Below are 12,999 nucleotides of genomic sequence, written 5' to 3' on the forward strand. Positions count from 1 at the left end.
GAGGAGAGAGCAAAGCGAGGGTGGCTTTTCATGGTCTATGTGTAGCGAGGTGCAGGCGACCGGACTGCAGCGAGTCTCGAATGGATCATGGACAAGCCCTTGCGGCAGTTGCGCAGGTGGCCGTGAGACAACGAAGACGACGACTACTACTACTACTGCTACAGTACTACTACTGCCACTACCACCACCGTGCCGCTACCGCTGCTCCTTGTACTGACGCCCTACTGCGAGTTTTACTGGCTCGGCGCCGATGCGTGCAGTAGTACAAGCGCCGTCGAGTGCTCCTTATACACTTATTTCGTTCGTCCACGCTCTCCAATGCTGGCGCGCCGATGCGCGTGCGAAGACGATGATTTTGGCAACGACACCTTTACCGGTGGTAACGGCTAAACCCCGATCGCCGAGGCACTTTCGTTACTCATCGCGGTGAGAGTGCGCGCTCGTGCCTTTTTTTTGGTTTTTTGGTTTTTCTCGACGAAACAGTGCTGTTGTTCAAATTGTAGTTCTTATGGTTGTTGCTGCCATTGTTGTTGTTGTTGTTGCTGTTGTTGTTGTTGTTGTTGTTGGTTTTGTTGTGGTGGCCAGTGTTGTTGATTGGCCCCGATCGGGACGCGAGGGCTGATAATCATCATACCCACCTCCGCGCTGCCTCAACTTGACACATGCATATGATGAGGCTGTGGATGGTGCTCGGGGCGCTCGCGGTCGCCCTGCCGTCGCTACCGGCTGACGTGAGGACCAACAAAAATCGAGGCAGAGGATCCATGTGGTGGTGAGTACCTTTTTTTTTCTTTTTTTTTTTTTATCCCTCCGTACCTCAAACAACGCCCCCTTCGAACTGTCAAACCATTACCGCGTCTATACGACATGGATCTGAGTTTTTTTTTTTTATACTTTCGGGAAATTAGAGCGCCACGGTGAAATTTCTCGGGCTTTTCGTGTCGAGTGATGCATACCGATCAACACAACTGGCAATAATAGCCCGACGTGCCGCGCGACTTTGAAAAACAGTGACAGCTCAAGTTATCGTCGGAAGTCCTTTTTCTTCGTTCGATCCGCCAATACCAATAGGTGCTACCGATCGGTTTTCGCTCTCGGAAGGAACCCGTCGAACCAATGTAGACACGGATGGCGGAAAGCAAAGTGGGTGCCGAAAACCGGTGGCCGATCCCGGCGCGTGCGAGGAGCAAAACACCAACGTTATTCGGGAGAAACCGAGCTGGTTTCCACACGATAAGAATCGCGCTTCATAGGTACGTGTCTTGCGCTACAAATCGCCTCTAAAGATCTCTTGGTTCTCTTTGTTTTCCCAGGACCACCCGATTTTGTCTTTCCCCCCCCCCTCTTTGCCGTGTCCATTTTCGTATAGCCCCTCGCAATGGCAACGCAGACCCTCTGCTATATGTTGAATGAATTACACTCCCCCCTGCAAGGGGGAAAGGGCAAAAAAACAAAAGGGGGGAGGCTCCGCGGACAGATTTTCTGGCTGACGTAAATTATAACGAGTAATATCTCGGGAGAGCCGCGGTGGGACCGAGCCAGTTTATTTATGGACATCGCTTATTGAATGCGGCGCACCGCTGCAGAGGAGGAGATGCGTGTCCGCGGAGGTCGGCAAAAAATTGCGCACAACCAGCCGCATTATGTTGGTACATATTGTATGTGCGCGCGTGGAATTTTTTCGCGATGTGTTTATGCCACACGCACTTGTGTGTTTCTTCGCTCTGCAGCCTCCATCAACGGGTGCGCGTCGCTTATATACCATCCACGAATAACTTGGGCACGAGAGATCTGATTTATCATTCGTCCCTTTGTTTACTATCTCTCAATTTTCTTCGTCTCGATACAATACATCGTCAAATACGATAGCGCTCCGTAACTCCTCGGTCTCGTCTTTCAAAAAATCGTCAAGGTGGACACGTGGCGTAACAACTTATACGGTTTACATTATTTCGAGCGTATGATATGCGTAAGTGTATACGCATTAGCCGTACAATCTGTCATCGGGGAGCAGCGACGAAACTCGTACGTACCCACGTATGTATGTAACATATATATACAATAAAGAGGCACGCGCCGCGTCTCGCATTTGAATGAGCGGTGACGAGTGCTCTCCCTGTCTATACAATGGCATACGCTCAAATCGCGCTTGGACGCTTTTAATCAACGATAAATTGAAAAAAAAATTTCCCCCGCACCAGCTTCCTCTCTCTCTCTCTCTCTCTCTGAGTGCATCACCACTCTTGGCACGAAAGTGAGCAGTGCTCGTTCTCGCTTTCTCGGGACTTTTGTGTAACGTGTACAGACACGCTCGCGCGAACTTTTCATTAACACCCCCTCGCGAGCTGTTTTGAAAACACCCGCACGCACACCAGTTGCCCTGAAAGGCAGGCTCGCACATCTGTTGCGTTGGCGCGACACCCACTCCTGCAGCGTGTAATTTGTTGTATACGCTTTCGTGGCCCGTTTGTTTTCGAGTGCTTCCAGTTGTTCCGCGTCAATATCCGTTTCCTCCTCTTCACAGGAGAGACGCACTCGGTCACCCTCTCGATTCTCTCCTTACCCCCTACTCGTCCTACCGCGGCCAACGGGAAAAGCTGGCGTTTCTATAAATAACCCGGACTAGCACCCTCGATCTTGTAAGTACCAACTATATGTTACCGATTGGATGATTCGACAGGGGCATCGCCAAGGCAGGGGAGCCAAACAACCTGCTGCCGATGTCGCCGGCCTCCCTCCACATGGACCCTGCGGTGTACGCGACGCTGAGGCGGAAGCAACGGAGACTCGCGCGGGAGAACCCCGGCGTCCTGATGGCCGTGGCGCGGGGCGCCAACCTCGCCATAACCGAGTGCCAGCATCAGTTCCGCAACCGCCGCTGGAACTGCTCGACCAAGAACTTTCTCCGGGGGAAGAATCTCTTTGGCAAGATCGTCGACCGAGGTGAGTGTCAGGCCTTTCTTTCGAAAAAAAACAACCCGTATCTGCTGGCTTATTTCTCGTGCAAGCTTGTTGCGTCACCGATAAAAAGCTGAATCATCAGCCTCGCTCGCAACAAGTCCCCCCTTGCGGGTTCACGTGTACATCAGGTAACATAAGACGCGATTATAAATTTTAATGTAAAAATCGCCCGTATGCAGTGTAGGAGCTACTTTAGCACAGGACGAGACACGACGAATCCCTGAATTAAGGACCGACCGTATAATGCTTTATAATATCGCAATAACTCAGAGTGCAAGGTTGTTCCCGTGCTCGCACAAGCGTGGATAAATAATTCATAATATACCGATCCGCGAGATAAATAAATGTCACTGATGGGTACACGAGTGTGTCTCCTTTCGAGGAGGATGATAATCGGGCGTCCTAACCGGAAGGGGTGGTGGGACCCGTTCACCGAATTTTCGGGGCCCCACCGGCGATGGTGGCGCGTATTGTCCTCGGGCATATAACGAGGCAAGCTCCCCCTTTTCGCGCATTTAATCGGGTAGCCGAGCAACGACAACATACACGCATATGGAAGGGAGAGCAGGTCTTTGCGCGCACCGGGAGAGAGCGGCCATATATAACGGGGTGGAGGAGCGATAAGGTGGACAGGAGCGACAAAAACGTCCCATTGTCCAACAGCGCATTTAAGGACCGGTCATTGTCGTCCGATAAAGATTTACGGACGGGAGTTCCCGAGGCTGACACGCATCAGGAGGAGTTGCAGGGGCTACAGACGTGAGTTCGACGGCTCTTCGTCCCGACTGCCCGTGCACCTATCAGCAGCTATACACACACACATTTATAACATGGTGCATGCGACGAAAGCGTCTCGGACGGATGTGTGACGAGTGGCAAAGTGACTGGCAGACCGTTGAAATTGCAAATGCACCGAGTGCCCGTCTCCTTCTTCGTTCCCCTTATACGTTACGCCCTCCTCTCGACATAACTCCCCCATTGGATGTACACAATACAGTGATTTGCTCCTCCGCTGATTACCATTATCCAAAGTAGGTGCGTGTAATCAGTAACGTGCCCAGGCTGCTCGAGCAATTCGGGGGTTACATAAAAAGGAGGTGAATTCATGAGGTGCCTCGTACGACGAATGACGATCGGCCCTTTTTTTTAGTCGGGGTTATCTCGGGCCGTTGGGCCATTAGCGGGGGCTCGCGTGCGTAGCCGGACTACAGTGCAAAAATTACCGAGAGACAATCCGAGCTAAAGTTACGCCGCGCCTATACCGATGTTGCCCGTAACAGAAGCGACTCCCTCTCGTTTCGAGGGTATACTTATTTCTTGTTTACCTACCTCGTAACGTGCGCGAGCGCGACAAAACCTCCCCACATGCATGGGATGCCTGAAGTACCAATACATGGTGGGTTGGTTGGGGGGATGGGAGTTAAAGTGTAACGCACGAGGCGCGATGTCGCGAGTACAATAATATACAAATGCACAGATATAGCTTAGCCGTGCACGGTTCGTTTACCGCGATTCCACTTGAACGCGCAGCGCTGGAAAATAAATTTGCTTCCTCCGATCGGCTGGTCTGCAGAACGTTACCGGTGCAAAACATTATTTGTTTTTTGTTTTTTTTCTTTCGTCATCGTTTTCTTCTCGTCAACTCAAGCGATCGAATTTGTTACCGATAAAAACTATACTCGGTACATATAACTGGTCTCTTGGTCATTATAGATATCAGCTTGCGCACTTTTTTTTATCTCGATCGGCATGGTACGTGTACATGGGTATACATGGACGGGAGGAGGAGTCACTTGTGTTGTATGTATTTATGGGGATCAATTGTAGTAATGAAACAAGGGTGTTCTCACGAGTTGCGGTATCATGCCGAGGGAGAAGGAGAGAACCGATCCATTAACAAAGACACAGGGCCCCTGTCGTTCTGTCGGACGAGCGAACAATTAGCTAGATGGCTGTACATTGGTACACGCACGTACGGCAGCTCAGCGCGCACGGGTAAAAAGAAGAGATGAGCCGGAGAGGAAGAACGAGAGCACCGGGAGAGCGCGAGGTGATTTATAATCGGCAGGTCGCCGAGGAGGAGGAATAGCGGCAGCCGCGTGCCTCGGGGCGATTCATCAGACTGACAGGTTTGACGCGCGCGCGCTGACCACGTGCATACACATACATACCCGCACGGCGTTTGATCTTGAAAAATCTGAGCGTTCTTCTCTCTCTCTCTCTCGCCGATATTAATAAAGAAATTCATTAGACGGGCAATTACATCGCCACGCCAATCATTCGCCGATGCGACGGCAAAAAGTACACGAGGCGATCACTGCGACGCTCGGGATTAAAAATTATGGGGCGCACGTGACTCTCGGAAAGGGAAGACGATGATGACGATGGCCATCGGGAGTCATCCGTATAGTAATGCACACCCTGCACACACACACCAACTTCATTGTGGGTACGGAAGCGATCGTTTCCGGATTAGATGACGGGACGTTAGTTTACTCGGAGCGCTACAGTGTTGCAGGATAATTATACTCTACATATTTTTTCCACTTGCACTCTGTAAATCCAAGTGTATTGTTTTAATACACTTGAAGTATGTTATCTTTAAACGTGCATTTCGTGTGTTTTATGTTTTATAACATATACTACTTTAAATGCATTTGATAATGCACACACACACACACAACGCGTGTAAAATTATGTGTTAGAAACGCATTATTGTAATAAAACACACTTATGCGTGTTGATTAAACACATTTAAAGTGCTTTTGAAATATAGACGCGCCTATGTGCAGTGTTAAAATACACGCTATATATGTGTAATTAACCACACTTAGATTGACAGTTCACGTATACACCTACGCAGCACCAGAGCTTGCGCTCGTCTCTCGCTCTTCTTCTTTCGAGCTGACGATTTCTCACGTTCTTTCCTCCGGTGATGATGATAATAATGCGTGTACGAGTTGATTCCATCGAGGCAGAGAATCACTTCCATTAGAATGAGGCACAGGTAGAGAGCGGGAAAGTCCAAATCAACACCTATATTAAATACATATTTCCCAAGGGAAGCGCGCTTGCAATAAGCATGTAATATGGTACATAGGTATACCTATATACAACCACATGGTGTACACGAATTTGAAAAGCAATGCACGTATACTCGCACGGGTGGGTGTGTGTGTGTGATTACGTGTACGATATGAAATTCTTATGAATATGGGAGGCGAAAGCCAACGAGTGCTGAATGGAGCGAGGTAGTATAGCGCGAGGAAGGGATCGAGAGAAATGGCCCTGGGTCCCGAAATAAATACTTAAGCATTCGTTACGAAGGCAAGTGTATGAATGAAGCAAGCCGAAAAATTTTCTCAGCTCCGCGAGCGCGACACGTTTTCCCGCATGTATATAATATGTTCATACAGATAGGTGTACGCAAGTGGTCTGTAATCATTCCGCTTTGCTGTCCTTTTTTCCCCCCCTCGTCAACTAAATCGCTCAATCGCCCTCCAACAGGTTAGAGTGAGAAAATCTATGCTCCCTCCACCCCCTGTCGCCTGTACACGTGTAAATGTGTGACCCTTGAGCCAAGCAGGGATTGTCATTTGGTACCAATTTTTTTTTTCCTTTTCCTGTATTCGTGATCATTGTGCGTGTAATTTGATAATGGAGAGACGCAAACGGTAGTTACAAACATACACGTCGTCGATCAAGCAGGTGCATGTAATATAGTATATAGATGATTTACGAGTGAACGTGCAAGTATGAGAGCAGTACATTAGATCAAGTCGAGTCGAGCGACAGCTTTCTTACAGGTGCAGGGTGCGGATACGGACAAGTGAGCGTCGCGCGTCGAGAGCCGCGTAAGTATAAGTATAGGTACCTAACTGCAGTAAAGCGAGTGAACTCGGAGGAGGTGTAAATTATATTGATAATGGTGTATAATAGAGCTTTTTGCGCTCGAGCCGGTTCGAGCCAATTAGCGAGCGCGGGTCTTGGCTCCCTCGCGCATGCACGTATCGATATATACTCCCACAACGCGAGGGGACAAAAAATCGGAAAGAGGAAAGGGAGAGAGAAATTATATAAATAACACCGACGCAACGGTTTCGGCTGTTTTCCAAACTGTATGGGGGAATGCATGCATAGCTACCTACAATCGGTCCATTTATAGGATAAATCGAGAATCGAGCTAGAGTGGCAGGCTGCTCTATATGGGCCGTTCTCGGACACCAGCGTGTTCCCTTCCTCCGCCGAGTGTGGCTTTTTGTGCCGAGCGAGCGTTACGGAGCCATAAATCCCGGCCTATGATGGGCTACATGTGTCGACGCGGTGCGCACCGTGCCCGCGGATTTCTTGCGAATACGTGAGCCGCGAGCTTAAACGCCCGAGACGAGACCGTATACCCCCATCTTGCTCTGCTTCTCTTCATTTTTACATCTTGTTTGCTGCTCCGCATCGAGATCTGCGGAAAGCAAAAGTTGTTCCAACCTCCCCCTGCCCGTACCTATACGTGCATGCATGTTGTACCTATACCGAGGAAGCGTGGGGAACTTTGCTCGGTACACTGCGCATGTTGTTCCCATAGCTAGCCTCTCTCTCTCACCGGTTCATTACGATTTCTTGTCCGCGTACACTCACCGTCGCGATACTCGCTCTCGCAGACTCGATGAAAAATTGCAAATTTAATTTGATATAATTAATTGAACCACGAGGCAAAAACTCCACCGTCGCCTCACAACAATCATGGTAATAATAATACCATCATTGCGTCTCGGGTGTTTAATTACCCAACAGTAGTCAGTGCCCATCGGGTCTTGAGCAATCGTTGCTCGCTGCCAACTCGCTTGGGATGCATTTTCATCCGCTGCCCGAGAATCCCCGGGGGAATCATCATCAGCGAGCTCGTGCACGTCAGGCCTTATACAGGGGAGCCTCGTTTTCGTTGGTTTTCGGAAAAATCCCGACCCATTTGGCGGGACTGGATTTTTCAGCCCCCCTTCCCTCGAATCATTCAAGTATTGTATTAATCGACAACTTTCTCTAGCGCGAAAACCAGTATACGTGTACAAGCATAGGGGACGAGAGGACAGCCCCGGGAGGAGCAGTTCTCGGCGGTGGCAATAATTTCCGGCGATGTTTATCTTGACGGGATTTCAGCCGGACGCAAATGCCCCTCGTAAAGTCGGGTGTCGCTCGGGGCGATACGAGTATAGGCTCCTTTGGGCCCGCGTCCGCGCGACGCATTTACGAGGCGGACGCGACGAGGAAACAGGTCGTACGTCCTCCCGCGACCTTTTCACGTATATGGGACGTGTCGCTCGACAGTTGCTCTATGATTCATTGTGACGAATGTTTGTGCTTCAGCTCTTTCCTATATGCTCACTTTTTACCTATGGCGAATTTTTTTTTTTTTTTTTTGTTTTTTCCTCCATCCCAAACAACAATTTCACCGTACGAAGCAAAGTGGTGGCCATAAATAGCAGCAGTGTAAATCTCACGGGCCATGAGTACTCGATCTCGTCGCGCGTGGGGCGAGAAAGGAGGAGGAGATGGTACATGGGTGCTCGTTGTTTCACCACATTCTCGAGTTTTACGATGATCAAACAAAAGCGCGACGATGGGCCCGGGGGGGGAGGGGGGGAGAGAGAAAAAAAAGAGGAGCGGTCGCCGAGGCTTATCTCCCTTCGCATGCTTGATGTTACAGTTGTACGAGAGAGAGAGAGCCCTATCGGGTGTCCATGGGAATGGGAAAATTCGTGACGACTGTGACGAGCAGTCGGTCGTGTCCTGCGCGCGCTCTGCCGATGAGGGGAAGCGGGCATCGATAATCCCAAGTGTGTTTGAGAGGAGCATGTATACATGTATAGGCGGAGGAAGGCCAATAAATACTTTGCGCGACGGGGACACACGAGCAAACGCATGGGGTGTATACAGGTACGAGACGCGAAATTCCGTTACACCTGCACTCTTCGGCACGTCCCCCCCCCCCCCAAATGCACGTCTAACTTGGCTCGTAACGATGGTCAGCCGCAGAATTTTTACACTCGGTGCCTTTCCAGGCGCCTCCCTCTCTCCCTTCCTTACTTCCTTCCTTAAAATAATAAACGCAGATTACTGTTTGCTCGCTCGCGCTTCTTTCCTCCTTTTCTCATTATTTATTGGCGGGCTGTCCCTCCACCCAGACGTCATTGTGCGCACCGTATTATTTACTGTGCGCGTCATTGCGCGCACACGCTCGTTTTTCCCACCTGATGTTCCAAGATGATTAGGATTATCCGGAAAATTTACAGCTATGCGTTTTTGTGGAAAGGTCTATTTTCTTTCTTTTTTTTTTTTTTTTTTTTTCGCTGTAAATCTCTTGTTTTTGCATTTGCCAACAAGTAATGATAACAACTTGGAATGCGGCGATTTTTCACTCTCGGTGAATTATAATAACAATATAGTATCGTTGTGCCGCTCTCATTTCCTTCTCTTTCTTTTTCCCCTCGATTTTTCATCTCCGGAGTATAATGCACGCCAAGCATCTTACAATAAAAACTTCCATTGTCTTTATTTCATGATTCGGCCATCAAATTCATTAGCAGAATCAAAAAGTGCAACTCTTGATATTTTTTTTTTTTTTTTTTTTTTTTTTTTGTGAAAGGAAACAAAAAAAGGAATCCACGTAGCACTTGTCGCGAATTCCAAACGAAAAACACGTCCAATCAAGGAGTCCCGTCTCATATGCCCGTTCCCTCCTTGCACACCTACAAAATCGTTAATTTATTATTACAATTAAAAAAGAAAAGCCGGTCACCCGGCGACGGCGGTGGTCTACCGCTCTTGCGCAGTTATACGCGCGCTCTCTCGGCTGGCGCGTGGGAGGTTGCAGAGTATAGAGAGGATGCAAAACATCTCAATTCTCTCCTTCTCTCGCTCGCCCGGCGTGCAAAACCCAGCATGGACGCATATATATATATGTATATGTGACGTGTACCCGGAGGCGGGTGCGGGAGGAGGACGAACACACACACACGTCCGGGTGACCTTAACCTGTGCGCCTGGGATGACCCAAAAGCTTATACCTACATAATATCTTATCTGCATAGGGAGAGAAGCCGTGCAGGTGTCCGGTGCATGCACCGGCACCTTTGTTGTCTCGTCCCCGGAGGCACAAGCGCGCGCGCGCGCCTGATGATGATGATGATGCCCCCCTACCCATGTACACTTCGACCGCCGTCGCTGCCGCACACCTCGTCTCCCGTTCTCCTCTTATTTCTTTATCTTTTCAGCTCCTCTCTTCCTTTCTCTCTCTCCCCCCGTAGCTATTTCTCGGGCTGTCGTCGCCCCCCTTTCATCTCTGCCCGCTCCCGGCGAGACTTTTTTAAAAATGTCACTTTTCCGAACCGCGTCCCTCTATTGACTCCTCGTCCTTTCTTTTTTTCCTACACGGTCTACTTGCGTTTTTTCCCTCCTCTTCCAACTTTCGTTTCATTCAGCTATTTTCGGGAAGATAAATCTCGGGACGAGGAAGAAAAAAAAAAGGAGGAAAAAAAAAAAAAAAAGAGAGAGAGAGGCCCCGCGCTCGTGCGTATATTTATACATCTACGTATACAGGTATATATACCCGCTCGGCCAACTCGGCATTATTATTCATGACTCGATTTATATGATCGCCGGCGAGTTTTTACCCGCTCCCATCCGCGCACCGAAATTGAAACGTATATATACGCGCATAAATTCATAACCCGCGTTTTCCGCGCGAGCACAGCTTCCCCCCCCCCCGTTTTTTCGGTGCCACCGTTGCTCTTACAACAGAAGACACCTGTCGGCGAGCCGATAATTCAATCCCGAGTCAAATAGCGCAAACTGCCGTGAAACACGGCGGACACGTCCAAGGCATATGACAGGAGAGCCACCTCTTTATCTCGGAAAATATATACGTAATAAGTATATGTGTAGGTACTCGATGCGCTCCTCCGAATACAAATGCGAGTCGAGTCTTTTCTCTTCCTGGTGACTCACTCGTCTCGCTCCGCTTCCTCGGATTAACGTTTCGACGAAGCCAGCAGATACCCCGCGCGGATGAAAAAAAAAAAAAAAACTAAGAATGACGATGATGCGGTTTTCGGACGATAGGATGACGTTATTACCTGTAATTAATTTATTGTGCACAGGGTGCAGGGAGACGGCGTTCATATACGCGATAACGAGCGCCGCGGTGACGCACAGCATAGCGAGGGCCTGCAGCGAGGGCAGCATCCAGTCGTGCTCGTGCGATTATTCGCACCAGTCGCGCGTACCCACGGGAGTACGGGACTGGGAGTGGGGCGGCTGCTCGGACAACATTGGCTACGGCTTCAGGTTCTCCCGGGAATTCGTCGACGCCGGCGAGCGCGGCCGCAACCTCCGGGAGAAGATGAACCTCCACAACAACGAGGCCGGCAGAACGGTAAGGATCGATCATTATCATTATCATTATATATATATATATATATATATATATATTATATGAATGACGTTTGCGCGCGAGAAGTGGCGTAAATAATAAAATGGTACGATATGACAGCACGTCTCGGCGGAGATGCGCCAGGAGTGCAAGTGCCACGGGATGTCGGGCTCGTGCACGGTCAAGACCTGCTGGATGCGGTTGCCGTCGTTCCGCCAGGTGGGCGACAATTTGAAGGACCGGTTCGACGGCGCGTCGCGGGTCATGCTGAGCAACTCGGAGCGCGCGAGGAGCGTGAGCAACGCGATAACGAGCAACTCGGCCAGCAATTCGGTGCACGCGCGCCGCGAGGGCCTCCCGAGGCGCCACCGCTACGACTTCCAGCTCAAGCCCTCGAACCCCGAGCACAAGCCACCCGGGGTCAAGGATCTCGTGTACTTTGAGCCCTCGCCCCCCTTTTGCGAGAAAAATCCAAAGTTGGGGATACTGGGCACCCACGGGCGACAGTGCAACGACACGAGCATCGGGGTCGACGGTTGCGACCTCATGTGCTGCGGCAGGGGCTACAAGACCTCGGAGATCATTGTCGTCGAGAGGTGCAACTGCACCTTCCACTGGTGCTGCGAGGTCAAGTGCCAATTGTGCAGGACCAAGAAGACGATACACACGTGCCTGTGAACGGGTCGCCCCCAGTTGATGGACTGATTTAATTTTATTTTTTACTTTGTATCTTTCGGTACTCGCTTCGTCTCCTTTCCCTCGAATGACGAGCTCGAGAAAACCAAGGTGCTACGAGCAGGTTTGTGGTTATTATTTATTTTTTACTACGACTATCACTCACCACTCGAGTCGAGAGATTTTGCGCTCAACTGTACAATTGTTTCGTATTTATGAAGGAAACAAACAAAAAAGAAACTTCTTGCGAGCACTTTGGTTTTTTACTTGCCAGATTTGTCGATTCGGATTATTATTTTACGTAATGGAGTATCGAGGATCAAAAAGAAATAAACAACAGCGTACGTATATTATTGTACACATATTATACAAATACATATGTACATATATATAGATATATATATACATATACATATACACAAATATTAATAGTACATAGATAGTAATAACACGGATGGATACGCGCGCAAAGCACGTGCCACGCACATCAGCTGCCGGTGAGAAGAATGTTACTTACGAAAGTCTTGTATATGTATGTATATTAAAATTGTGTGCCTATAGAATACAACATACGTATATATGTATGTATATCCTAAGTAAAATAACGGGAAGCTACGGAAGAAGGAGAGATGGCAGGTGAGGAGGTACCCGCTCCTTCCTGGCGAAGGAGTGCGCGGTGCCCTGTATACGCGTATCGTCACCGAGACACACAAATCTTGTTTTTTTTTTTTTTTTTTTGTTTTTTTTTTTTTTTTTTTCCACACCATTGGATGAACATAGAGGTGCGATCGCGGTGTCCCCTTTTTTCCTAGCCCCGACCGATCGAGAATCAGGACGAAGAAGAAGCAGATCACCCTGGCCTTTCTCTCCGTGCCCAGTATTATCTACGAGACGATTTTATTTATTGCGAAGGGGAAAATGGAGGGGAAACAAAGAAAATT

At 49.2% G+C, this 12,999-nt stretch overlaps 1 protein-coding gene across 1 annotated transcript; it reads left to right on the forward strand.

Moving 5' to 3' along the window:
• The first annotated feature begins 212 nt into the window (after positions 1-212).
• On the forward strand, positions 213-12,394 carry wg (Wnt family member 1 wingless). The gene is made up of 4 exons (XM_014357269.2): positions 213-772; positions 2,681-2,943; positions 11,112-11,386; positions 11,504-12,394. Exons 1-4 carry the CDS (start codon positions 663-665, stop codon positions 12,059-12,061), a joined length of 1,206 nt encoding a protein of 401 aa, XP_014212755.2. The 5' UTR covers positions 213-662; the 3' UTR covers positions 12,062-12,394.
• Positions 12,395-12,999: the final 605 nt, after the last annotated feature.

This window comes from Copidosoma floridanum, unplaced genomic scaffold (assembly GCF_036245765.1).
Source record: "Copidosoma floridanum isolate Cflo_tuat_1 unplaced genomic scaffold, Cflo_Japanese_pri ptg000012l, whole genome shotgun sequence".
Taxonomy (NCBI): Eukaryota; Metazoa; Arthropoda; class Insecta; order Hymenoptera; family Encyrtidae; genus Copidosoma; species Copidosoma floridanum.